The sequence below is a fragment of the Neomonachus schauinslandi genome, chromosome 15, assembly GCF_002201575.2.
Source record: "Neomonachus schauinslandi chromosome 15, ASM220157v2, whole genome shotgun sequence".
Lineage (NCBI taxonomy): Eukaryota > Metazoa > Chordata > Mammalia > Carnivora > Phocidae > Neomonachus > Neomonachus schauinslandi.
Window position 1 is genome coordinate 17,358,884 of NC_058417.1, and position 22,579 is coordinate 17,381,462.

The 22,579-nt window shown below is 48.5% G+C and overlaps 2 protein-coding genes across 2 annotated transcripts in view; both read right to left on the minus strand.

The window, feature by feature from the left end:
• The window catches only part of PIPOX (pipecolic acid and sarcosine oxidase), a 12,969-nt gene extending 3,136 nt beyond the window's left edge, over positions 1–9,833 (minus strand). Inside the window, exons 1-2 of the mRNA XM_021704065.1 lie at positions 9,648–9,833; positions 7,380–7,528 (exon numbers count right to left, since the gene is read on the minus strand). Of these exons, the coding sequence (XP_021559740.1) occupies positions 7,380–7,528; positions 9,648–9,761 (263 nt within the window). The 5' untranslated portion in view covers positions 9,762–9,833. The remainder of the gene's footprint in view (positions 1–7,379; positions 7,529–9,647) is intronic.
• A 5,431-nt stretch (positions 9,834–15,264) lies between these two features.
• LOC110593257 (40S ribosomal protein S25-like) lies at positions 15,265–15,567 on the minus strand. Its single transcript, XM_044921851.1, has one exon. The coding sequence runs from the start codon at positions 15,565–15,567 to the stop codon at positions 15,265–15,267; it is 303 nt and encodes a 100-aa protein (XP_044777786.1).
• Positions 15,568–22,579: the final 7,012 nt, after the last annotated feature.

The window sequence follows — 22,579 nt, forward strand, 5'->3', positions numbered from 1 at the left end:
AAGAAAGAAAGAAAGAAAGAAAGAAAGAAAGAAAGAAAGAAAGAAAGAAAGAAAGAAAGAAAAAAAGAAAGAAAGAAAGAAAGAAAGAAAGAAAGAAAGAAAAAAAGAGAAGAAAGGCATATGGGTGAGGGTATGAGTCAGGGCCCTGGGCCCTTCTCTCTCATTCTTCAGCAAGGGTCCCATCAAGGAGGGTCCCAGTCTCATGTTCAAAGAACTGGTAAAGTCAGGGGCACCTGGCTGGCTCAGTCGGTAGAGCATGCGACTCTTGATCTCAGGGTGGTGAGTTCAAGCCCTGCATTGGGCGTGGACTCTACTTAAAAAGATTTTTAAAAATGGGGGTGCCTGGGTGGCTCAGTCCGTTGGGCGTCTGACTCTTGGTTTAGGTCGGGTCATGATCTCATGTGTCGTGGATCAAGTCCGCGTGGGGCTCCGAGCTCAGCGAGCAGTCTGCTGGAGATTCTCTCCCTCTGCCCCCCTACATCCCCCTGCTCATGCTCACTCTCTCTCTCAAATAAATAAATAAATATTTTTAAAAAATATTTTAACAATTAAAAAAACAAAAAGAACTGGTAAAGTCATGTTGATGCTGTTGTTAGGGTTGCACTCAGTATCCCTGAGCTGGCTGCCAGCCCATTCCCAAGTCTGCCCTTGGCTCTCACGATTGGTATGCTTGTCCCTCCAGCCTCTCGGGATCCATCCCGCCCCTTGGGCGGACATCGGAAATCCTCTTATTGCCGCACCTAGAAAGTGGTAGGTCTTTCTTCCTCTTCCTCCATCCCCTGACCCACTCACTGTTCTGATCTAGATTCTTTATCCTCTTTCCCCGCTATTTCAGTACCCCTGCTCTTTCTTTTCCTTTGTCTCTTTTCCTCTCGTATCATGTTTTGTCCCTTGCTGTGCATCTCTCGGGTCCTCCTCCGAGGCTGCCCATTTTGTGGAGAGGATCCTAAATTGGGAGTCCTGGCTCTGGCTCCAGTCCTGGCAGACCCCTTGTGACGTTGTCCTGGGGGCACACCGCTCCAGGCCCCAGATTCCTCTGTAATGCAAGCCTGCTGAACTATTGGTGGTCCCGCCCCGACCCTGGGGCATAGGGGGGACCTGGCAGGGGCCGCTTTTGTAGTTGCCACAATGCCTGGGGGTGGCTCCTCACATTTAGTGGGCTGAACCTGCAAAGCTCAGGAAGATCCCACCCAAACGCCGACAGCGCCCTCGTGCAGAAACACCAGTAGGTGGTCTCTGAGGGTTCCAGCAATGAGTTCCGTGATTCTATGGGTTTGTTCCTCCCTCTACTTCCCTTTCTGCTTCTTACTCTCCAGGGGAGTGAAAGCTGTTTCTCTTTAATACTTCCCGTCTCTCTGTCACAAGAGACCAGAGCTGATCTAACTTTTGGTGGGAACGGATCTGAACAATGGAAGGGTCACTGTGGCCCTTGGGACCATTGCTGCCGTCCCTCTCCCTTTCAGCAGCCGCAGTGACCAACATCAGCCTGGTACATCCCCCAGGTACTGTGTATGAAGCTCGTAATAGCCTATAATGGAGTCTCATGGATATTACATGCTTCCAAATCCCACATTATCTGGTTGGGGGGATTAAAGAGAAGATTGGGAGGGGCTAGGGACACAGCAGGCCCTGGGGCTGGCATCAGTACACAGAGCCGCGCAGCGTGCCCAATCCATTTGCCATGGCCCCCGCCTACCCAGCATTCAGCACCGGGTGAGAAAGAATGAGCGTCTCGGCCTCTTCAAAGCTTAGCAGAGGAAAGATGCTGTTGAATCCCCACTAGCCAGCAGGGTCCTTTCCCCGTGGCCCCAAAAAGGACTTCAGATTGGTTCTCAGGTAATGAAAACTTGCCTAGGACACTTCTCGGTCAACACGATCATTAAGAAGTCATGCAAGTATATGATCTTGAACCCCGTTTACTGGATGTGGTTGTGGCTGGGTGGGATTCTGCGGAAGACCTGGCTTAACCCTTGCCTCAGCAGTTATCATGTCAAACCCCTGGCTCAGGAATCCCAGAGCAGCATATTCCAACCCCTGCCTGCCGTACACCGACCGCGGTCTCCCGTGTACCCTGCGATTTAGCTACTTCCTTTCCACCCAGCTTCCCTTCCTCTCTCCCTCCCTTCCTTCCTTTTTCCCTTGAAGTCAGAACTCCTCTTACAGGAAGGTGCTGTATGGGGAAAACAAACTCATGCCAAGACAACAGGCAAGTCTGTCGAATTATGAAATGCTGAGTGATGTTCTAATTCCCAAGCCATCCTGTGGTGGATGAAGCGAGAGCCCCCACCCCTAGTAGTAATCAGTGAGCTGATTCTGCCGGTGAATGTAATTGTGCCGATTGTAATCATTTTGCTCCAGCTCTCGCCCCTGTGGCATTTATTTCTTAGCCCAGATATTGATCTAACAGTGGGAAATTTTCCATCTGAATTTGTGATGCTGGACCCTCCCCTAGCCCAAAGATGCATTTGGGAAATTCTCATTTTCCGTGGATCACAGCTGAGCTATTTGGCCTAAGGGAAACCTTGCACTGCTGGAGAAATGTCTTGGATTGGAGAGAGATTTTTGACCATTATGAGCAAATCGGAAATAAATGTAAAACACTGCCTGCAAATGCAAAGGCCTGTCATTATGGGAGATAGGTGAGAGGCTTCTGCGGGAAATGCTCCGAGAATTGGAAATCAGTCAGTCAAGACCGGGATCAGAGAATGGGCCTTTTCCCCCCAGTATGAAGACAGATGACTTCCATGGGCAGATTGAAAATCATTTAAGTGCTTATTTTCTTAATGGCTTTTCCAAGATCCCAATAAACAGACCGCTCATTCTGCATCAATTTCTCACCCCTGTGCTCTGGGCCTCCCTCTGCTCTTTTACGGCTCAGACCTAGGCTACAAAGTTTGGGGAGGAGAGGAATGAGAAGAGATAGGCCACTGCAAAAAAAAAAAAAAAAAATTGTCCAGGAACTGCCCGGTCGGGTCTGGCCTAGAAAAAAAGCTCCCTGAAGTGAGGCTGGATTGTCAGGGACCCTGGAAAGAGTGCAGCTCCCAGCTCCCAGCTCCCAGCACGCCATCAGCTGAGTGCAGAGCATTTGGTATGAACTGTGCCTTCCCCCAACCTTCACTGGATCCAGCCCCTAGGAAGAGGTAATCGAAGAATCCTCCCAAGGGCCTTGTTGACTCCTCTAGCCAACTAAAGCCTCGGACATGATGTGAGGAGCCGGTGATCAGAGATTTCCATCCGTTACTACGGCAGGACAGGAGACCCGATGGCGCAGGGAGGCATTGGGAGGGGAGACAGCTCCCCTTGCACCTGCCACCTCCCATCCCAGGCTCTCCACTTCCCCCTCTCGGGGGTTAAGAGTTGCCAGTCAAACGGGCTCCCAGAGTCACCGTGGAGAAAGGACTCAGTAATAGCTGCTGTCTTTGTTGGTTTTGGAGGAGCTCTTGGCTTTCATCTTCCGCTCAGGGGGCCGAGGCGGAATTGGTTAACAAAGACCGCTCCGGGGAGGGGATGTGGCTGACAAGCCAGACACTTCACAGACACAGGAAGCAGCCGCTGCGGAGGGGGCCGCCAGGTTCCGCCGGCAGCTGTAGAGCCTACGGCTGTGATCTTGTCTGATATTGTCAGCTAAGCAGGGCAGCCCGGGTCAGGAGCGAGATATTAGGACTCCAAGGGAGAAGGCGGGGCAAGCAAGAGATGGGCCCCAGAGCTGGGATTTGCTGGTGGTATCAGCGTCCTGGCTGTACACATCACGAAAGACTCAGACCTTGTGATCTGACACGCGGGCCACCGTCTGTACCCGGAATCTATGCAAATGTCCTGAGCCCACCCAAGTTTAGTAGGCCGCTGTCACAGGAAGAGGCAGGACAGAATAAAAAGAATCAGACAACCACCTGAACGACCAACTCCCGGAGATGTTTGTTTGTTTGTTTAATCACCATCAAATAGCATTAAGTAAACACATTCGTATCTATCAGCTAGATGATGATGATGTGCTGGTTCTCCCAGAAGAACCTAGGAGAATAAGAACCACAGAGATGATAAATCATTTAGAACATCAGAGTCAAGAACAAAAGCAAAAAGAATTGGAATGGGAAATATCCGTTCTGTGTTCCTAAGTCAAAGAACCAAATAAATGAGGGTACCCCAGTAAATCAGATTAGCCATAAGAAAGGACTTGATGATGATTGTAACAATAATAATAATGGCAACACCTAGCACCCTGTAGAACTCAAAAGAATTTCCAAAGCACATTCACTTTACTCTTCATTTTTCATAATTGGGGAGGTGAGGCATCAGAATGGTCTTTGAAGAGGGTCTGTGATATGTTCCTGTCTTTAAATATACATTAGCAGTCTTTTTTTTTTTTAAGATTTTATTTATTTATTTGAGACAGAGAGAGAGAGCACATGAGAGGGGGGAGGGTCAGAGGGAGAAGCAGGCCTCCCGCTGAGCAGGGAGCCCAATGCGGGGCTCCATCCCAGGACCCTGGGATCATGACCTGAGCCGAAGGCAGACGCTTAACCAACTGAGCCAACCAGGCGCCCCATTAGCAGTCTTTCGACCCAGGATGATTTAGACATGAATTTGTTGGGACAGAGGGGATGGACAAGGCCACCAGTTTGTGGTATCTTCTAAACCAGGGGCCAGCACACTGTGACCCAGGAACCAGACCGGGTCTATAGCCTATTTTTGTTTGTCATACAAGCCAAGATGATTTTTGTATTTTTTTTTTTTTAAGATTTTATTTATTTGACAGAGAGAGACACAGCGAGAGAGGGAACACAAGCAGGGAGAGTGGGAGAGGGAGAAGCAGGCTTCCCGCTGAGCAGGGAGCCTGATGCGGGGCTTGATCCCAGGACTCTGGGATCATGACCTGAGCTGAAGGCAGACGCTTAACGACTGAGCCACCCAGGCGCCCCGATTTTTGTATTTTTTAATGGTTGATTAAAAAAAGAATAATATTTCATGACATGAAAAGTGCATGAAATTTCAGCATCCATGAATAAAATTTTATTGGCACACAGCCATGCTCGTTTATTTACGTATCATCTGGGGCTACTCTCAAACTACAGTGGCAGAGTTGGATAACTGGCAGAGTTGAATAGTTAGAACGAGACCATTGGCCTGCAAAGTCTAAAATACTATGGCCATTCTGGAGAACGTTCACCAAGCCCTATTCTAGACTAAGAATGTGGTAAGCTTGCGATTCGCGCTAATAGGTTAAGACCCTGACTACTCGGTAGCAACCCTCTCATAAGGTTGTGGGGAGAATTAAATGAGTTAACATGTATCGAGTACTTTTAAAGCAGCCTTAGTTTCTTATCCCGAGCACTCAATACGTGATGATGGTGATGACGGTGATGGTGAGGGACTTGTCAGATACCACTCTAAGCTCTTCACAGACTCATCCTCATGACGGCCCCATGAAATAGACACCCCTCCTTTACAGGTGAGAAAACTGACTCTCACAGAGGTTAAACAGCTTGCTCCAAACCACACAGCTAAATGTGTCAGAGCTGACATGGAGAGCCAGGTCCGCCTGGTCCCAAAGCCCTTCCAAATTCCTGTCCTCCTGCCAAGAGAACTGTGAGATTATGAGAATCTCCTACCCAAGCATTCCTTTCCCTCGCTCCAGCCGCCATTCACCTTGATGTCCACAGTTGCTGCATCCCACCTGTCTCCTCTTGCACTTCTTCCTCCCTGTGCAGTGGAGCTAGGATACAGCTGGTGCAGCATAGGTAGAAGGAGCTGCCATGGGGCGCCTGGGTGGCTCAGTCAGTTGGGCGGCTGCCTTCGGCTCAGGTCATGATCCTGGCGTCCCGGGATCGAGTCCCGCATCGGCCTCCCTGCTCGGCGGGGAGTCTGCTTCTCCCTCTGACCCTCCCCCCTCTCATGTGCTCTCTCTCTCATTCTCGCTCTCTCAAATAAATAAATAAATCTTCAAAAAAAAAAAAAAAGAAGGAGCTGCCATTTATCGAAAGGGGCTAGGCTCTACGCCAAGTACTTCATGAGAGTCTAAGGGGCGCCCGGGTGACTCAGTTGGTTAAGCATCCAACTCTTGATTTCGGCTCAGGTCATGATCTCAGGGTTGTGACATCGAGCCCCACATCGGGCTCCATGCTGGGTGTGGAGCCTGCTTAAGATTCTCTCTCTTCCTCCTCCCTCCCCCACCTCCTTCTCTTAAAAAAAAAAAAAAAAGTCTCATTTAACCCTCCACAAAGCCTTGTGAGGAAAAAATGAGGCACAGAGAGGTACAGAAACTTTTCCAATGTCACACAGCCAGTAAGAGGTAGAGCACAAAGTCAAGTTCAAGCCTGTCTCCAGAATCATGTCCCTTCTGAAAGATTCCGGACACTCTCCTAACATCTCTTAGTTACCTCCATGTCCGCTGGGAAGAAGTGTGCCCTCCAAGGCCTCAGCACTTCTTTTAGTACCAGAAACTCAGCAGTATTCACAGATGGCTGACAGAGAGGGGTCCCTTTGCCAGGCCACCCTTCAGCAAGACATGCTCCTTTATCTGGGTGCTGGGTGCATTAGCTGCCTCTGGAATAAATCTGTAATTAGCTGTCCTAGCTATATTTGCATAATGGATTTCACTTTGTTCTTAAGTTAATGGTGTTTTTGCAACAGAACAGTAACCTCTTGGTTCCCGGCCATTAAAATAACTGCCACCCTGTAGGATAGAGCCGTGGTTTTGTAGAAAGTTCAGTTAAGAGCCACAGAGAAGGTGGGAAGGGATGTGGGGTGGGTGGTTAGAGTCCTCTGTGCATCGTGGATTGTTTGCCTTCTTCCCCATGAGTGTTTGAAAGGCCAGTGGAGGTTGGGGGGGAGGAGGAGTCTTAAGGGTTAGAAAGCCATGGGGCAGCAGAGATCCCTAGCTGGCAATGGGGCCTGAAGAGGAGGCTTACAGGGAGAGGCATTCAGAGACAATGAAATGGATTATAAGGGTCGCTCTGGGGGAGAAGACCTGGCGTGAAAGGTTATGATATTAGTAGCAATATAAAGAAGCAAGACAACAGCCTCCTCCTTAATTCAATCCCTGCCCTAAAAGAGTCTCAGATGGCTCCATAGAGACGCAAACACAAACTTCAGCTCTGGGCATCTGCTCCCAGTGTCTTCAGCAGTCTTCCCAGTACACCCTCTGCGGGCCCTGGGCGCATGCTCAGAACCCAGCCTTGGAACTCAGAGCAGTGGCGGGAGCCAGCTGGACCGATGGGGCAATCAAGACAGTGAGCAGGATGCTCGCATGTGTCTGGCGCCTCCCTAGGCCCTGTGTCCCTCCACTGCATTTCGGGTGTTCATGGCACTGCCCTCTCACCTACTCAAAGCACCTCCAGGCACCGGGCCCCACAATTCAAGGAATTCCCCCACCCGCCAACCTGTGTAACTGGGTTCCAGCCTCGCGCTCCAGCTGGGCCCATATCCAGTAGCACTCATCCATCATCTGGGTGTAAAAGTCTTCGGGGTATGCCCTTCGGATTATCCGGCTCTGCCCATGGGAGCTTCCTCGGGAGTGTGGTAGAAAAAACTGGAAATGGAGAACAAGAGACACAACCGAAGCTGTTAGCCCTTGCACGGTCCCTTCCCCCCTTAGGAGCTAGCTCGTCACGTGCTGTCAAGCAGGAGCGCTTATTCTCCAAATATTTCCATACATTCTCCCTTTAGGGCCAAGTTACTGATTTGGCCATGAGCATAGAAGTTCTTCAGTAGCGCTAACTCAGTAACAATACTGATAACAATTAACTTGGTAACATTACTCACATCCCAAAGTCCCTTTGTTGGTTAGTCTTTGGTCATCTTGCTGCAACCCTTCCCCACTTGGTCTCATAGAGAAGCATAATTAGAAAGAACCTTTGAGGGGCAGCTGGGTGGCTCAGTCGTTAAGCGTCTGCCTTCGGCTCAGGTCACGATCCCAGGGTCCTGGGATCGAGTCCACATCGGGCTCCCTGCTCTGCGGGAAGCCTGCTTTTCCCTCTCCCACTCCCCCTGCTTGTGTTCCTGCTCTCGCTATGTCTCTCTCTGTCAAAAAAATAAATAATATCTTAAGAAAGAAAGAAAGAAAGAAGGAAACCTTTGAGATCATTCCAGTTTAGCCCCCTTCATTTTTTCCCCAAAATTTTATTTAAATTCTAGTTAGTTAACATATGGTGTAATATTGGCTTCAGGAGTAGAACTTAGTGATGCATCACTTGCATATAACACCCAGTGCTCATCACAACAAGCGCCCTCTTTAATCCCCATCACCCAGCTAGCCCATCTCCTGCCCACCTCCCTCCAGCAACCCTCAGTTTGTTCTCTATCGTTAAGAGTCTCTTATGGTTTGTTTCCCTCTCTTTTTTCCCCCTTCCCATATGTTCATCTCTTTTGTTTCTTAAATTCCACATATGAGTGAAATTATATGGTATTTGTCTTTCTCTGACTGATTTATTTCACTTAGCATAATACCCTCTAGTTCCATCCCCATCATTGCAAATGGCAAGATTTCCATTTTTTGATGGCTGAGTAATATTCCATTGTGTATATATACCACATCTTCTTTATCTATTCATCTGTCAATGGACACTTGGGCTCTTTCCATAGTTTGGCTATTGTTGATCATGCTGCTATAAACATCGGGGTGCATGTACCTCTTCCAATCTGTATTTTTGTATCCTTTGGGTAAATACCTAGTATTGCAATTGCTGGATCCTAGGGTAGCTCTATTTTTAACTTTTTAAGGGACCTGCAGACTGTTTTCCATAGCCCCCTTCATTTTCTGGACAAGGAAGCTGATGCTTTTTCTCTCTGGCTTCTGATCACTCGGGACAAGGGAACCACCTTGGGATTTAGCAAAAGATGGAGAGTTTCCTGCAAGGTTAGACCAGGACTCCCTTAGGCTTTGAGAAAACTGATAGAGAAATGAAAAAGGTTTCTTACCAATCCAGTTTGTTACCAAGAAGAGTAAGCCAAAACGCACCAGGATAGCTGTAGGCAGGATGGGAGGATAGAAGCCTTTGGAAAGTGGTCTGCATGGACCTGCCTGGGAAGGACCCTGGAGATATATAGTTCTCCCTGCCCCCACATGTGCAGTGATCACTGCAGACTGTACTGTGTGGGGTCACCTTTTCTATAAGGACAAATAAGACCTAAGTCTTATTTCCTGTGTATCAAACAATAAGGCTGCTATTAACCAGAAGTAGCAGAAAAAAAACAGAAGTCTCTGCTGGGTTCCAGGGTGAGAGGCCAGAACACCCAGGGAAGAATCTTACCTCTTAGGCTGACAAATCAGCTTTTCCCTCTGGGCAAAATTATTTTTACTTAAGTTACCCCAAAACAGAACGCATTATTTTTCTGGGCGAGATCAAACATTTTGGCACAGAAGAGACTGGGTGGCAGGAAGGAAGAGAACAGGACCTGGGATACTTCTTGATCAAGGGCAGGCAGTAAAAGGAGGAAATGTGCCTAGAAACCCAATATGGGTCTCAGGGAGGGTGGAACTTCCTTTGCATTGTCATGAAACACACCAGGCAGCAAAGCTGCAAATCGCACAAAATTTGACAGTCAGACCCTTTGGCCTCACCCCAAAGCCTGCTGGCTCTGGAAACTTCTCCCTAGAGGAGGAGGGAGGGACAGTGCCTAAAGTGGGGAGTGCAGAGGGGACACAGTACCTGCTCCAGCAGGATGACCCTCTTCCCGTGTTTGGCCAGGTGGTATGCAGTGAAGCAGCCTTGGATGCCTGCCCCGATCACGATGGCATCAAAGAGATCTTTCTGAGCAGCCATGATGCCCGCTTAGCCCTACAGCTACAAGGCCCACACACAAAGGAGAAAGCAAGCAAAAGTAGGCTCTGGGCTAAAGGAGGAGGAGTAGGGCAAAGTCCAGCCTGGCCAGCATTCCCACAATCCCCTGGGCTGCGTCCTTTTCCCCACTCCTCCCTCCCAGCAAAGCCTGGCCTAGGGCTTAGCCCCCGCCTCCCCTGCAGAGCAGAACCTGGTCGTCTGATTTCTGAGGTTTAGCCCAGCTCAGCAGCCAGCCTCACCCTTGTATCCCTCTAGCTTTCTATTCTTGGCTCAATTATTGTCATGCAAATGGATCCTTCCTATGCCACCTTCCTGTCTCATTATGATCTTTGTCTCGGGGACTTCGGCCCTGGAATTTCAATGCCTCCTAGACCAAGCTGGGCACCGGGAATGCTGCCTCCCCCTGCTGGCTTCCCTCCCTTCAGCCTGATTTCCTTTGGAGATTCTAAAGGGCCGAGCTAAGAACTTGGCACTCTGCCCAGGGTAAGGCCCACCTCCCTGGTGGGTGGTGAGGTCAGGGGGTACACACAGGGAACAATCGGGATGGCAGTTTTGTGATTATGAAATTATTCTCAGCATCTTTTACTTTTGGTTTTTACAAAGGAGAAGAAATTATCGCGAACAAATGGAAAGGACTGAGTGAGAGGAGGCGCCTTCTCCTGAGGCACAGAGGGGGCACCAGGCACCAGCCCCGGGCAGGGAGGGGCCCTGTAGTGAGCACACCACCCTCTGGAAGTCCCACTACCCGCATTCAGGACAGAGCTAGGATTTGTAGGGCCTGGTTCTTAGACAATTTGGGGGTCTTCTTTAAGGAAAGGAAAAGAAAATTTATGAATCCAAAATTAGGTCCTAGGACTAGGAAGAGACTGTCCAGTTAAGGAGCCCTGTGGTTGAAGTTCTGTTAGCTTCATGGTGAATCTGCCTATGTACACATCACCTCGTTTAATCCCTGCAGCCACAGGAGGCCATATGTTTATCCCCACTTTGGGCATAATAAGATGGTCCCCAATTCTTTGTCATTCCTCCCATCATGGGCTCTGTGACTGCATGACCAATAGAATATGGCGGAAGTGACACTTTCTGGCCCAGGCCTTAAGACACTGAGAGCTTCTTCTTCTGGTCCTGGAGCACTCCCTCTTGAAGCCCTGAGCCACCATGTTAGAGGTCCAACCACCCTGTGAGAAAGACCATGTGGGGAGGCCCTGACACTGCACGGAGAGCTAGACAGAAGAGTGGAGCCATCTTGGACCCCCAGCCTCAGCCCAGCCACCAGCTCAATACTGCTGAGTGACCCGACTAAGGCCACATGGAGCAGAATCACCCGGCCAAGCCCCATCTGAATTCCTGATCCACAGAATCATGAGATAGAATAGAAATAGTTGTTGGTTTAGCCACAAAGTTTTGGGGTAGTTTTGTATGCAGTCATAACTGAAACACCTCTTTTTAAAGACTTTTTATTTTATTTATTTGAGAGAGAGAGCAGGAGCTGGGGGGAGGAGCAGAGGAAGAGAGAGAAGCAGACTCCCCGCCGAGCAGGAAGCCGGATGGATGTGGGGCTCAAGCCCAGGCAGACGCTTAACCGACTGAGCCACCCAGGCGCTCCTGAAATATCTCTTTACAACCAAAGATGTTAAGGCTCACAAAGCCACACACCTGGTAAGCATAGGCACTGCGATGTGAACCTGGGGTCATCTGCTCCAGATCCTGTTCCCTTAACCACTGTGCTATACCGGGAATTCTTCAGAACTCATGCTGATGATTCTGATTTCAGTAGTTTGCTGTTTCTTTCATGGCCACACTGTGAGTGGGAAAAAAATACTGGATCAGGAAATCCATGTGATCGCAGGTGGCTGCCCAGCCTTGGCAAAGTGGCCCACCCTCAGCAAAGGATGCCCCCGAGTAGCCTGGGCAACTAGCTGTCTTCTCGGCCCAGCCCCTCCTTTACTAGGAAAATGGGGGTCCAGAGAAGGGGTACCATATGACTGGCTTTTTTTTTTTTTCCTTCGGGGCAAAAAACCACTCTAGAATCCAGAAGTCATCTCACCTCCACCTGACCCCCTAACCCACATGGATGGGCTAGCATCTGCCTCACAATTGGACATTTCCCTTAGAGGTAAAGGATGGTAGACATAACAGGGAAAGTGTACTATTTAAATATGCAAAAGCTTGATAGAAATATGTAAGGTCAGCCCCCGGATTCCTCTTGATAAGATGTCAGAGAAGATGAACAGTTTACACACAAGGAAAAGCAGACAATAAATCCTCACATGGAAATGTGCCCAGCCTCACCAGCAGGGAAAGAAATGGGAATTAAATAACTTCAAGGTACGATTATGTGCCTATTAAATGAGCAAAAATAAATAAAAATGATAAAATCTGATGTTGTCAGTGCTGGGGGGAAGGAGAGAGAATAGGGTGGCGACTCAGATGGTCTGGGCCTTCTGTAGAAAGCTGGGCAGCGTGCACCCACGGTAGAATGGTTCACACCTTCTGACCTAGAAATCTGACTTGAGGAACTCTACCCCCAGGAACTATCCAAGGGAAGAAAAAGACATTTGTATGAAGACATTCACAGCCATGCTCTTACAATATAGAAAACTGGAAACAACCCAGCCACAGGGAATGGCTGAGCAAATTCTGGCACCTTGACACAACGGAATACTATGTAGCGATTCAAAATGACAAGCTGTGGACTGTGGGCTACAAAGAAATGTGTGTATGTATGAAATCATCCTGAGAAAAAGAACAGAACACAAATAGACGCACTCGGATCACAACCGTGAGTTCTGTGTGTGCGTGTTATCAAAGATCTAAAGAGAATTTGGCACAGTAATTGAGCTTAATGCTCATTAGCTTCCATATTCTATCAAAACCGAGTTTCCATTCACAATTTGTAAAAGGAGAAGGAGGAATCCCTTGGGGAAGCAGATTCCTCAGATCTCCCCAGTCACTGGTTCCAGGGCCGGGGGAAGTTCTTTCTTTGTTCTAACCTCAGTTCTTCCTGCTGCCCCGCCCCCCTCCCCCTGGGCCGGTTCTTATTGTTCGGTTCTCCAGGGAGGCTACAAAAGCGGCTCTGTAGCCCACCTCTCCTTTGTTTAATATAATATCCCTTCAGAAATAAGATGACAATTCCATTTCCCCATCCCTACTTCACAAGCCTGCCCTGGATTCCCGGACTCAAGCATTCGGCTTCTTGTTAAGAATTTCAAACAGCTCCTCAGAAAGCAGACACTGGCCACGGCCCAGCCTTGAAATGAAAAGGAAACCGACTTCTGAAGGCTTCCCCTCTCTCTCAGGGTTGCCCGTCCTTGTGGCTGTCCTGGCGGGGGCAGGCAGAGAGAAGCGATCCCCTCAAATTCCATTTTAACACCCATTTTGGATCGGAAGACCATTAGAGAAAGAGCCGGAAGCCCTAGACCACGCTGCTGAGTGTCAGCAATTGCTGCTCGTGTCCTGGGGCAGAGCCGCCGAGGACGTGAGGCTGAGCTGCTCATCTGATGGCTTGATTGACACCTCGCAGACGGGGGTGGGAGAGCCCAGCCAGGGAAGCAGCGAGCTGTACAGCTCGAAATAATGAGAGGACTCGAATGGGGAGAGAGCGAGGAATAAATAAGAGAGACCTCGGAGTTGAATAGCAAGGCAGAATCTTCTGTTCTCGTTCTTCCGCCCCTTTTTGCCAAGGCGCTGGAGCCTGGGGCCAGGAGGCAGGCAGGCAGACCGAGAAGTGGCCCCTCCAGACCCATCCCACCAGCTGCCAGGGGTGTTTGGGGCCCTGAATGTGCAGAAGACGCCAGAGCGAGAAAACCAAGAGCTGCAGAGCTGGATCTATATGTGCTCTCCATACACATTGTAGCCCCCTCGCATGTCTCAGGTTCGGCTCCCCCACCCCGCCATCCCCCCTCCTTCTGCTGCCCTTGCCCCAGGTCATCCATCTGCCTTTGCTCACCTAGATTCTCGAATTAACCTCATAACCAGTCTCCCGGCCTCTCCTTGCCCCCCTTAATCTATCCCTCCACACTCCTGCCAGAGTTCTCTCTCTAAACAGCAAATCTCACAGGTGACTCCCCTCCTGAAAATTCTGAACAGCCGCCCATTTCCTATTACGATAAAACTGCAGCTCCTCAGCTTGGCACACGCTCTGCAGTTCGAGTTCCGGCCCCCACCGGCTCTTGCAGCTTCATGGCCGGTCCCTTCTCCCTGTGCTCTTTAGGCCCTGGCAGGGCTGAGCTGAGAGAGGTTCCAGCATTCGCGGCGATGATGATTCCAAATTCCCCGACACCCCCAAGCCAACTTGGATGTCCTCTGTCCTAGACTCCCTTTCTCACTCCGTCTGCCTCTCAGGGGTAACAGTGAGCAAAGTGGATTGCAATTGTTTGCAGGTCTGCCTCCCCCCCACCCCGTCCCTCCCCCAGCTCCTTAAGGGGCAGGGGTCTGCTTTTGATTGCCATCTTCCATAGGTCATACAGACATAGGGAACGACAATGAAAGGGATGTCTCCTTCCCGCCCCGTCCTCACCCACTTTGTTCTCCTCACATGCAATACCGTGAGCATTTTCATTTGTCTCCTTCCAGAGACGTTTATGAGTGTCCAAACATATTTAAAGGCATATTCTTTCCTTGAAATCTCAGAAGTGGCACACTATACGGCACCTTGCTGTTTCCATGTTTTATATCGTGGCTTCCGCATGAGTCCTATGGGGCTGGCCCCTTCTTCCCGATGGCCTCGTGGTAGTCCGTGCATGCAGAAGGCATTTAGGACAGAGAAGACACCCGTACATGTTTGTTGAATGTGTGGTGGGTTTCTCTGGCTGCCGTAGGCACCCTAGACTCACAGCGATCTCCAGCCATCCGGTGTTGGGTGTTCAGGGAGTTCTTATCCAGGCTGGCCTGGCAAGGTTTATCAAAGTGTCTCTGTGAGCTGCTGAGGACAGGGCCCATCTTCAGGCCTGGAGGTCGTGGGGGTAGCACACCCGGAGACTCTGGCTTCTGCTTCCTGCCCTGTCTTCATGTTTGCATTTGTTAAGTGGCGGATATTACCTTCCACCCCACTCCCTCAAGATACAAGAGTTCCATTGCTAGGCAGTCTCCAGGGGAGGAAAGACAATAAGGAAAGTCCTGGGAATTGGGGCTGAAACCTCTGAGAAAAAATTAAATCACCATGTAGCTTGGGAAGGGAACAGCCACCTCACACCTCACTAGGACAAAAGGAAATGCAGTAAAAATGAGGGAGGAGACATTTTCATTGTCTTAAGGGAAAACTTTCCTGAGGATGAACACTGGAATCATCATCTTCTTCTCCTCCTTCTCCTTCTTCTTCCTTTTCTTCTTCTTCCTCTCCTCTTCCTCCTTTTTCTTCTTCTTCTTCTTGGGCTTAATAGTTTTATTTTCCAAAATATACAGTTGGTGGGGTCTGTTCATGCATCATCACCAGCAGCTGGGTATCTCTTCCCTTGGTGTTTCTGGTATAAATGACTTGAGCTCTAGGCTATAAAACCGGTTTAATAAGTCCTTTACTGAGGAGCTCCTGAAGGGCTGCGCTGGCCAGGGAACCCGGAATCTTCAGTCTCTCGAAAACAACAGCTGGAGTTACAAGCTTATAGTTGGGAACTTCCTTACAGAGTTTGTCATATGTCGCTTTGTCAAATGAGACCAGGTTACCGAGCTTGTCCTCAACTATGCCTTTAGACCACTTCTTCTCTCTGGTCTTGCCCCCAGATTTGTTCTCTGGATCTTTGTCTTTTTTGGCCAGCTCTCCAGGATCTTTCTTCTTGTCATCCCTGGGCAGCATTGAGAAGCTTGGAGAGTAGCGGCCACCCCTGCCTTAGCCTCGCTAAGATGTTGGACAAAAATCGAATACTGGAATCTTCTTAATCTTGTCTCAAAGTCTTTCTATCCCAGCTCTACACAAATCTGTGTGCACATCTGCACACTCATCTAACTGTGGTGCTCTAAGATATAATCAGGTGTTCATTAAGTAGGTCTCTTTACACCTATGTGTATCTGAGCGGGTCTATTCCCATCACTAGGCTTTTGGAGAGCTCAGCAGACATTGGGAAAAATGGCAAATCAAAGAGTGCTGGGAATTGGTGTCCCAGTGCTGCCCCTTGGGGAGGTGAGGGTATATCTGGGATGGAAACAGTATATGAATCATCTGTCGGGAGCCTTTCCTCCCACTTTCCCATGCTTCATAGCCTAGCTATCAGGATACTCCGGGATCGGGATTTGCAGGGAGGTGTGAGAACTAGGGGCAGGAAAAGTCAGGTGGCTTTCACTAGATCGGGCTGGCTTAACAGGTGACAAATAGCAACCAAACTTCAGCAGCATGCAGGAAGACCAACTCCAGGGATTCAGTGCTCCGGTATTCTCCAGTTTTCAAGGGGATATGGTCTTTCCTTCTCCGACCTCTGCAGCCTGACTATTGATGTTGCTGTTTGTTAGGGAATGTAGATGGATATGGGAGCTCAGGTCCCCCTGACATGATACTGCCAAACGTAGGGTCACGGAGGCAGAGAATCAGAGGGAAGCCTGAGGGAGAGGAGGAAAAGGAAGAGAAGCAGAATCCTGGATAGCAACTCCTACGTCATCTTCAATCCCCATCTTCCATTTGTTGCCTCCAGGCTGACCCCCAAAGCCAGTCTGGCCCATCTCCTGAGTCATAATACCTGTAAGGCTTATCTCTCTTACTCTGATTTTTTTCTGGTTCTTATTCTTCTGTTCTTTTTTCTGTTTCTGCCCTGGGCCTCCTTCCTTTCCTTGAGGACAAGAGAGAAAGAGAGGTCTGAGGGAGGGCCTTTGCGGAGAAGTGGTACGATACCAGGGCCTGGCTGGGGGGAGAGGGCTTGAAGTAGTGGAAGAGGGAGGTGAGCCTAAGGGAGCAGAGAATCTCAGGCATCAAAACCACAATTCTGAGCTGTATCCCTCCCTCCTCTCTCATACGACTGCTGGCTTAGACAGGACATTCATGCTTGGGATTCACTGGCCTCTGGAATCTGTAGATTAGTGTCTTCTATCACTTCTGGAAGGCTCTCAGCCATTTCTCTTCTCAAATATTTGTCTCTGCTCTATTTTTCTTTTCTGTTTTTCTGAGATGCTAATTAAACATATACTAGGGCTCTAGCCACTGTATCTACTATTTTCTCCATCCTTCTCCCCTTTTCATCTCTCCATGCTGCATACTGGGTAATTTCTCACTATTATCTTCCACTTTGCCAATTCTCTGTTCTGCATCTCAGCTGCTTTTAAAGTAATGAGTTGAATTTTAATTGCAGTTACTATTATTTTTTTAATTTTAAGTATTTGTAGGGATGCCTGGGTGGCTCAGTTGGTTAAACGTCTGCCTTTGGCTCAGGTCATGATCCCAGGGTCCTGGGATCGAGTCCCACATCAGGCTCCTTACTCAGTGGGGAACCTGCTTCTCCCTCTGACTGATGCTCCCCCTGCTCATTCTCTCTCTGACAAATAAATAAACAAGATCTTAAAAAAGAAAAAAAGAATTTGTATTGTGGGGGGCGTTCCTGGGTGGCTCAGTTTGTTGAGCATCTGCCTTCTGCTCAGGTCATGATCCCAGGGTCCCGAGATCAAGTCTCGCATCGGGCTTCCTGCTCAGCAGAGGAGTCTGCTTCTCCCTCTCCCTCTGCCCCTGCTTGTGTTCTCTCTCTCACTCACTCTCTCTCTCAAATAAATAAAATCTTTAAAAATAAATAAATAAATACATACCTACATAAATAAATAAATAAAAAATTTTTAAAAAGAATTTGTATTTGGAGTTTTTAAAGTCTATTTTGTCCCTTTACATAATTTCTTATTACATGTAAATATCTGCACTTGAACAAAGTATTATTTATTACACATTAATTTATTGTATGTATTCCACATATATAGGAATAATATGAATACGAAGGGGCTTTCCTCTGGAGAGGATCGTGCTGACTTCTGCCAAACACTAGGGGCACCACCAGTCCTGAGCTATCTAAACAGAGTCCCAGGTCTGAGGTTCTCTGGATCAGGCAGGAGTCCTTTGGGATCTCGATGTATTGAGGGGAGGATGTTCTATTAGACTCCCCACCATGTGCAGGCACTGAGCATGGATTTCTAGCCCGCTCATTCTCCCAAGTGTTCAAAATGAAAGTTCAGATTTGCTCGGATTGACAGATGCTTTTTCAGGGAAAATTGGTTTCTATGCTTTGGTTTTCTCTTCCATGTTGGCCTGTTGATTCCTTGGTATTTTATCAACTCTTTGAAGCTTTTAAGATATTCTTAAATTTATTTTTTAAAATTTTTAAAAGATTTTATTCATTTATTCATGAGAGACAGAGAGAGAGGGAGGGAAGCAGAGGCAGAAGAGAAGCAGGCTCCCTGCAGAGCAGGGACCCCTGATGTGGGACTCGATCCCAGGACCCTGCGATCATGACCTGAGCCGAAGGCAGACGCTTAACAACTGAGCCACCCAGGCGCCCTTTTTTTTATATTTTATCTAGCACTTCTAGTTGATTTTACTGTGAGGTCAGTCCAAATAATTCAGTCTACATTACCAGGCTTCCAACCTCAGTTGCAATCAAATTACTGGGACCCAGCATACATCCACTCAACAATATGTCCTTCATTTACATTCCTCTGTTCCCTCAGCCCCAGATACAAAGAGTGAAAACAAAGTGGCAATTGTCAACAAGAATGACCACCTCCCAGGGCACCTGACTGACTCAGTCAGAACATGTGACTCTTGATCTCCGGGTGGTGAGTTCAAGCCCCACGTTGGGCGTAAAGATTACTTAAAAAAACAAAATCTTAAAAACAAAAACAAAAACAAAAAAAGAATGACCACCTCCCTCAGAGGGCAGCAAGAGTGAGAATTTCATAATAGCTACCATAAGAACCAGATTTAGGAGTGGACTGGCCAGACTTTGGCTGAAGGACCAGAATACATGTGACCCTAAAGCATCATCATGAATTGGAATAAGATAGAAGAAAATTTTGCTGCTCAGGTGGCTTTTAGGGAATCCCTGTACTTGTTTGAAAGGAGGACTATTTTGGTAAGAGGCAGGTATAGGCTGTGACCTCCAAGGTTAACTGTCTTCAGCTGAAAGTGGGTCCTGCTTATGTACAGCTTTTGTTTAAAGACTGGAGCATGCACTTGCCCACCAAGGCTGCATTGCTGAGAACAATAGAGATGCGTGGTCTTCTGTTCATCCTTCTTCTTTGCAGTACCTAACCTATTTAAATAAAGTGTTGAACAAATATTTAAAGAAAATCAGTTTTCTCTCTCTAAGTATAGCAAGAAATTGGCAACACAAGTTGCCTCTGGGGAGTGAAGCTGGGTGGAATCTTGTTACAGAAAGAGACTTGGAAGAAAACGCTGTACAGGTAATTGCTGTCCTGAGGGGGCTCAGGGCATCGTCAGCCTCCTGCCTGCACCGAAGCGCCCAGCCACAGCCAAGATTTGGACTGGATAGGATCCAAATCCACAGAAAGACCCCAAAACAGGTGAAAGGTGGTGTGCAGCATCTGGATATGTAGGGAATATAAAAGGGGTGAGATAGTGGAGCCCGCCCCGGGTCTCATCTCACTGAGCAAGTTCTTGTACAGAACTTTGGAAGGGTCCGTGCGAGCTCACAGTAGCACGGTATTAACCAGACACTCCCCTCTTCCTGCCTTCGTCCTTGGCAGCCCTCTCTTTGTCTCTCTCTCTCCCTCTCTCTCAGTGTTTCTCCATCCCCGCCCCTCACTCCTTCTCTCTCCCTATCATACGTGTCCACCTTTATTTTCTCAGTATTTAGACGGGCAGAAGAAGGAAGGCTTAGAAAACACATTGGGAAAAGTCCAGCTGTGTTTGGAACAGACTATCCGTGCTCCTTGCCCAGAATTCTGAAAGGAAAGGAAACAGCCAAGGTTTGTGGAATGGGCTGGGGAAGGTCTGCCCGGAGCCCATCCCAAAAGCTTCCTGGACAACCCTGGTCCTTATCATTGCCCCTTATGAACCCTCACCACATCGCATGAGCTCATCAAAAGCTCCGGGGCACTCACTTTATAGACATCTCATTCAATCTGCACGGCAGCCCTGGGAGGTGGGCAAGGCAGGCATTCTTAGCCCCATTTTGCAGATGAGGAAACTGACAGCTAGTAAGTGACAGGGCCAGCATTCTAACGCCCACCCAGGACTTCAAGCCCCAAGCCTTTCTCCGCATCCAGAGACGGACCCAATGCTCTCACGCAGAGCATCCTGGGTCCCGGGCTCAGTGTTTTTACAAAGGAGCAAGAAGGTGGCTCGTTCCGTGTTGCAAATCACAGCATTTCCCACCCCTCCCCTGCAAAGAAAGAGAAGGAACATGACCCCCAAAGGAAAGAAATTCTAAAGCAGCCCCTAGGGACCTCTGGAGAAGCTGTTTGATTTATTTCGGTCCCTACTGGTTTCTGTGCCACATTTATAAACGTCAGCACCGGAAATGAAGTTCCCACTGCCCTAGCAGCTGCTGGTTGCGGCTGTTGCTCACTAAGGGTTCAGATAAAGTGTCTCCCCCTCCCCTTGATTGATAGAGAGCTGAGAATAAAAGAAAATAAAAGCCCCCTGGAGCACTGATAGAAGGGAGGGGGCAGCTTCTCAGGAAGAGAAAGGGGTGATCTTTTCTAGGCTGATACTAGTGGAAACAGAGAGGGTGTGTGTGTGCATGTGTGTGTGTGTGTGTGTGTGAGTGAGTGTATAAGGAAAAGATCCAGCTTTTAAGGCCACATGGAAAATAAACGCCTTAGTTCACATAGAGAGAGGAAAAGTAGTGAAATCCGTGGTCTGTTTCAGGGGCTCTGACACCAGATAGAGGGGAGGAAAGGCAATCCGTGAGGTTGTCTTTGTCACCTCTGCGTGTCTACTCTCCCTGAGCAAAATCTGCTATCTTCCAGGATCTGGGCCAGGGGCGGAGACTGGCAGAGACTGAGAGCAAGAGAGTCTGGAGGGGAGTGGCAAGAAATGAAAGGTAAAAGCTTCCCAAAGGACCACAGAGATCCAAGGCATTGCCGTTATTAACCGAACCAGCGGCTGAGATGGAAGCCTCCATGCCGGGAGCGGTTCTGGTCCCGCCCGTGGTACTGTTGTAGATACTGATGCATACACTTTGGCAATGATGCCTCTTCTTGCATGTCTTCTAAATCCGTGATGCTCTCTGGTCTTCGAGAAACACTGGTTGGGACCCATTCCAACAGTCCTAGCCGAGCACCTCCCAAAGCAACAAGACATTGAAACGTCACTTTGAATTTGATTGTTTTGTACCTTTATTTTAAAACATAAGCCAAATATTTCCAAATGACTACTGTTCTCTTCAAGGTCACCCCCCTGAGAGGTTTTGTAGTTAACCCAGTGTCACTCAATGTGTGGCCAAAATCATCCACTTCAGGGCCAGCTTATAACCTGGGCAATAAAATGTCTTATTACTTTACAGCGGTTCCTTCCTTTGCCCTAACTTGTTTATCACGCCTGTGTCCTGGTAACTTTCGGCCCTTTCCAAGCACCATGCCCTCTGTCGTGAGGTTAGCTCAGCGGCGCGGTTTGAACCCACCCGGGGAGGACAGGATTATTCAATGAGGAGGTGGAGATATAATTATTAACATAAGAAAGAAACACACAAAAGGGAGAGGAACCCTTATATTGATGTGATGGGTATCTGGGTGGGTTCTCGCTTCTTTTCACTTTCCTTATACGGATAGAAGTGTTTTTGTTTAAAAAAAAAAAAAACGAAGTGTGGAGCAAGCAAAATGTGGTATATTTATACAATGGAATATCATTCAGCCTTAAAAAGGTAGGAAATTCTGATACAGGCTACAACATGGGTGAACCTTGAAAACGTTATGCTGGGGCGCCTGGGTGGCTCAGTTGGTTAAGCGACTGCCTTCAGCTCAGGTCATGATCCCGGAGTCCTGGGATAGAGTCCCGCATCGGGCTCCCGGCTCGGCGGGGAGCCTGATTCTCCCTCTGACCCTATCCCCTCTTGTGCTGTTTCTCTCTCTCTCTCTCTCTCAAATAAATAAATAAATAAAATCTTTAAAAAAAAAAGAAAAGAAAAGAAAACGTTATGCTGAGTGAAATAAGCCGGTCACGAAAAGGACAAATACTGCAGGATTCCACATATACGAGGTACCTAGACAGTCAAGTTCACAGAGACAGAAAACAGGTTGCTGGTCACCAGGGGCTGGGAGAGGCAGGAATGGGAGTTAGTGCTTAATGGAACAGAGTTTCAGTTTGGAAATGAAAAAGTTCTAGAAATGGCTGGTGGTAGCGTTTACACAACAATGTGAATGTACTTAGGGGGCTCCTGGGTGGCTCAGTCAGTTGGGTGTCTGCCTTCAGCTTGGGTCATGATCCCGGGGTCTTGGGATCAAGCCCTGGGATCTGGCTCCCTGCTCAGCGGGGAGTCTGCTTCTCCCTCTCCCTCCGCCCCTCCCCGCCCCTCCCCCTCGCTCATGCTCTCTCTCCTTCTCAAATAAATAAAATCTTTTTTTAAAAAAGGGGGGGGGGCGCCTGGGTGGCTCAGTCGTTAAGCGTCTGCCTTCGGCTCAGGTCATGATCCCAGGGTCCTGGGATCGAGCCCCGCATCGGGCTCCTGCTCGGCGGGAAGCCTGCTTCTCCCTCTCCCATTCCCCCTGCTTGTGTTCCCTCTCTCGCTGTGTCTCTCTCTGTCAAATAATTAAATAAATTCTTTAAAAAAAATAAAATAAAATAAAATAAAATAAAAAAGGGGGGGGCGCCTGGGTGGCTCAGTTGGTAAAGCGACTGCCTTCAGCTCAGGTCATGATCCCAGGGTCCTGGGATCGAGTCC